We start from the raw sequence: 4,846 nt of genomic DNA on the forward strand, positions 1-4,846 counted from the left end.
CCCCCCCCCCCCGGGATTACAAGGGCACAATGTGCGCCCCATCGCGGGTTAAGGATCCGCTTTACGGTTGATGCCATCCGTTTTGGCGATCTGAGGGAACAATGAACACATCGGAGCTCCAAATCGCCCAGAACATGAAAGAATGTGGGGTCATAGTGGGGGATAACATCCCCACGAGAATAATTATGAGTTTATCGGCGCCCTGCTCGGCCCGGAGTCCAAGACTGCGCCTTCGGTTCAGAAAGTCTTACCGCGGCCTCGTGGGGTTTTACCCCTCTGCGCGGGGAAGGCCGAGGTCATGAAAAGAACAGTTTCCCATGCGCCAATCGCAGCGGAAATGAAGTGGGATACACTATTTTCTTGTTATTCCGTTCCTGAAATAAATCCAGAACGCTTCTCATATACTCAATCGGCTATTGCCACGACTTTTATTGCTCCCAGCATGTATGAATGAGGAAGGCACACGCACAGATACGTGTTACTATCATTATATATATTTTTTCATAGTTTTCCACCCATCAGGCGTTACGGTTTAAATACGTGTGTTTTTATTTGGCTTCGACGCGTTTATGCATGTATAACTTATTCCGGGACTAAGTGATAATGCGATTCGTCTAACTTGCGATTATTTCCTTCATAAACTTGGGGGTGTTTGGTGTCCCTTACGCCTGAGTTCGTTTGTCTTGGCCGATGCGAGCTGGGGAATTGTGTGGCACATCCACACGTCGTGCCGCCACATTCCTGTTGCACGCACGTTCTCGTGCTCTTCCTTCTGTTATTAGCTGTCGCTCTCTGTATTGAACCTGCAGGGTGACTGCAGTGAAGCCTGTACTTATGATGTTACATATTGGTATGCTCCTTTGCCGCGAGTCGATACCGTGACGAGTGAATACCATCTATCCCATTAGTCATATTGCTGATGTGTGCTTGGCCGCACCCACTCCCCCTCTCCCATATTCCTTCCTGCTGGCATTACAGATGCTTGTGCGTCCCCAGGTAGGCGCAAGGGCGAAGCGAAGACCTATTGTGACAACTTGCATCTTTCGCACGTGTTGATGCACTCTTTGTCTCGTCTTGTTTGCTTTGTTTTGTAGAAGGAAGGCTTTTTTGTTCGTTTACAAAGGACGATGTTCCCTGGGATGCAAGGGCCGAAGCCCCTGCCTGACAGCGAGGCGCACCATCAGTTTTGGACCAACTTCAACCGATTTCTAGCAGTCTCCGCCGCCACTGTATCAGTCGCTCTCTTCATCCGTCACTGTGAGCGGCGCACTAATGCCTTGTTGTTTGCCGGTGTGTAGGAAAACGTAAACCGTAAGGAATGAATGAATGATTGATTGATTGAGGCGAACCGTGTAGCTCTTGTCTGCATGGAAGTGACGAGAAGTGTGCCACTTCATCTTGGTAAAATGGAGGTGGGATGCATTATAGGCATGATTTTTTCCCCTATTATTACCATTGATGCTGTTATTATTGACGGCACAATGAAGATAGCAGCCTCTTCTCGCCTTCCCCCTTCTATTTTGCCCTCTATGAGGGATGGGACGGCTAACACTTGTCTGTCCTCTTCTTACACTCTAAGTCTCCCCCATCTCTCTGTTTCTGCTTTCCCCTCTCCCTTGCTATCCCTGCTTGACAGTACCCCCCCTCTTCTGCTCAGCGTTACTGTTTGTTCTCTCTCATTTCTGTCTCAAAAGGGCCCATACAGATGGAGAAGCGGACACTGGTTGATGTACGGAGCATTATGTTGGACCAGGCACAGCACAGCTACTCGCTGCTGAGCGCGCCGCTGCACATCCAGATGCAGTACGCCGTGCTGGAGACGGTTGCCGATCCCAAGTGGGCGGTCGAATTCGAAGCCGACATTGCATACAAATGCGTTTCTGTGTCTTTGATTCCTTCCACTGCATGCTCTGCTGTTGCAACGGCCAGCGACGGCTCCTCCTTCTTGCGTCACACAGCGTCCGACGGCGCCACGGCACTGCAGCCGGGCGCATGTTACCAGCTAGACGTGCATCTCGCGGAGCTTGACTTGTCTATGGTGGAAGAGAAGTATTTGTTGCAGGTTGGCGTGCTCCGTCTGGCTTTGTTGTCGGGGAGCACAAGCGTGGCGGCGGTAAATCTTGTTATGCAGACTAAACGAAACGAGCAAAATGAGCTGATGCGTATTATCATGAGTCCGCTGGAATAAATCAGAGGACAACAGCCGCTGCAGTGGTCGCTCCTGTTGTGGTGTCGTGAGGGATGTGGGCGGCAGGGTTCACAGGCGTTTTGACTGCCTAGCACTCGGTGTATATAAATATGTGTGTGTGTGTGCGTGTGTCCGCGTTGAAGGGTGCTGTCTCACTGTTCTGCCCCCCCTTCCTGCCCTTCCTGCCCCACTGAAGAAAGGCTATTTAGGTATCCCAGGAGAGAGAGAGAGAGGGTTAGTGCGTGACGTATAAAATAAGGAAGCGATGTTCCTCGGTGGTTTTGTTCCTCGGCGGTTCTCGCAGTTCAACCGCGACCCATGCTGGATGTTTTTCATTTTCTCCATCGGCTTTTGGTGGGGGGAGTATCCGGCGATGCAGATCAAATACAACGCACGCGACCTCATCTTCGACCCGCACCGCTATGTGTGGAGCCACCATGACGACCACCACTAATTAGGTGCCGTAGCAGCAGCAGCAACAGCAACAGCAACGGTGTGGCAGCAGCTCGTAGAGCGGAGGAGAGCAGACATTTACACTGGAGTTGCGCTGTCCTGCGCAGGTCTCTACACGTAACAAGACACTCGCCCACGCCCACGCACATAGGGGAAGAGATTAGACATGTTCATACGGTGCGTGTGCTTGTGGTTTCTTTTTTTGTTGCGGTTCTTGTAGCAGACTAAGAAGGGAAAAAAAAAAGGAAGGCGGTACGGAGATTGTGGCGTGTGCGGGGGTGGCGGTGTTAGCAGTTAGGCGTAGTAGCAACTGAGTGGGGAACGTAGCGGAGGAGACGTCCTCCCGTTGTGCACCACGCCCCCTCTCTGTTCGCGTCGCTGCATGCGTCTGCCACATGTCTGTTTTCTCTCTGTCTCTCTCTCACTCTCTTATTCTTGCTGTGTGACACGCATTTGGGCCCCACAGGAAGAGAAACAGAGAAACCATAACAGGACGAAAAAACAAACAAACAAACACAACAGCTCGAACAACAACAACCAAAGAAAAAAAAATATATACACACAAAAAGACAAAGCAACGTCTGACGTGCACAGAAACAACAAAAGAAATCCGAAATCACACACACACACACACACACACACAGAGAGAGAGAGGGGCGCATAAACATGCATCAAGGCGAATTGCTGGAGGCTGTATTCACCATGACGCAGGTGCTCGAGTACCCCACGCTGGTGGAGCTCCACCAGCGACTCACAAAGGTGCTGAACGACATGTACGGGCCGCACCACGGTGCCGGCGGGCCGTCGTCGTTTAGGGGAGGCCTGCGCGGCGATCACCACCACCACCACCACCAAAGCCACCACAACCAGCATCAGCAGCACCACCACAACCAGCATCAGCAGCATCACCACAACCAGCAGCATCACGGCCGTGGTGGCGGCAGGGGCTTCGGCGGCAACTTCCTGTCGGACCGTCGCCGCTTCGACAACTATAGAGACGGCGCCGCGAACGACGAGGGCGCACGTTACACACAGCGCGGTGGCGGCGGTGGGAGGTTCCGCGGCGGTAGCGCCGACATCCCGCGGCCCTCGTCGCACCGCAACAACGACAGCCGCAACGGCAGCCGCAGAAACGACAACCGCAGCAGTGACAACAACGGCTCCGAAGGGCGAAAGTGGCCACTGAAGGCGGCGGAGGAAGCGGCTCCGGCGGAGGGCGAGGAGCGGCAGCGCAAGGCCGGCAATCACCGCCGTGACCGGCGCCGCCCCAATCAGAACGGCGGGGCCAAGCAGTAGGCGAGGCGTGAGCACGTGTGTTTAGGGGGGAGGGGGTGGCTGGCTGCATTCTCCCACCAGCTGGAGTGCGTTGCTGCGCGCAAGGGGCGTGGGAAATAAGGAACAAAAAAGCAGATACCGCTCCGCAAAGAAAAGGTTAAATGATGCGTGGTTTTGTTTTTTCTTTAGGGTCTGAGGAAAGGGAAGAATAGAGCAGCCCTTCCAGACAATCGACTAGCGCGCCCATTGGCAAGGCTCAAGAAGTGGAAAAGGGAAGAAAGGGTAGGGTGGCGATTGTGTGACGATGGGAAAAGAGACCCACGGCGGCAGCAGCAGCAACAGAAGCTGATGTTATTGGGTGGAGAAGATCAGAGCACGCACACAAAGAAAAAGAAACAAGGAATAAGCATGTCTAAGAAACCGAAGGCATATGTATCTGATGCAGAAAGCGTGGCTGCAGCCTCACCGCGGAGTTTCTGAGGGCAGCAGAAGCAACAACGACAACAATGGAGCGGAGCGTGTGCGAAGTGTGGTGGACGGACACGTATGAATCACTGCTGGATAAAAAAAAAGAGGGAAAAGTGTGGAGGGGAAGAAAGGACGTGGATAATCTAAGCAGAGGAAGAAAGGGTGAGGACCGGGTCTGTTGTGTATGCGTCTTACCCACTCTCTCAGTTCGAAATGCAATTTTTGCCCTCTGTTGTTTTGCTTTTCCTTTGTGTGTGTGTGTGTGTGTGTGTTGATTGTTTTACCAGACGCCTCGTCCATTCCTCCTCCGCCCGCTCCGTCTGCGCGTGTGGGCGGAGCCGTGCTGGCGGCGGCAGCAGCAGCAGCGGCCGCGCTACCACCCCGCATCCCGCGGACGGCACGGCACGGCACAAGAGAGCACTGGGGGAGAGAGCGGGAGTGAAAGAGAGAGAGAGAGAAGGA

The 4,846-nt window shown here is 53.5% G+C and overlaps 2 protein-coding genes across 2 annotated transcripts; both read left to right on the plus strand.

Moving 5' to 3' along the window:
• Window positions 1–1,705: 1,705 nt before the first annotated feature.
• DQ04_02601000 (hypothetical protein) lies at window positions 1,706–2,188 on the plus strand (the record flags this gene model as incomplete). The annotated part of the gene is made up of 1 exon (XM_009312033.1): window positions 1,706–2,188. One exon carries the CDS (start codon window positions 1,706–1,708, stop codon window positions 2,186–2,188), a length of 483 nt encoding a protein of 160 aa, XP_009310308.1.
• Window positions 2,189–3,343: 1,155 nt separating this feature from the next.
• Window positions 3,344–3,937, plus strand: DQ04_02601010 (hypothetical protein; the record flags this gene model as incomplete). Its single annotated transcript, XM_009312034.1, has 1 exon — window positions 3,344–3,937. One exon carries the CDS (start codon window positions 3,344–3,346, stop codon window positions 3,935–3,937), a length of 594 nt encoding a protein of 197 aa, XP_009310309.1.
• Between the last annotated feature and the right edge of the window lie 909 nt (window positions 3,938–4,846).

Source organism: Trypanosoma grayi (genome assembly GCF_000691245.1).
Source record: "Trypanosoma grayi strain ANR4 Tgr_260_V1, whole genome shotgun sequence".
Classification (NCBI taxonomy): domain Eukaryota; phylum Euglenozoa; class Kinetoplastea; order Trypanosomatida; family Trypanosomatidae; genus Trypanosoma; species Trypanosoma grayi.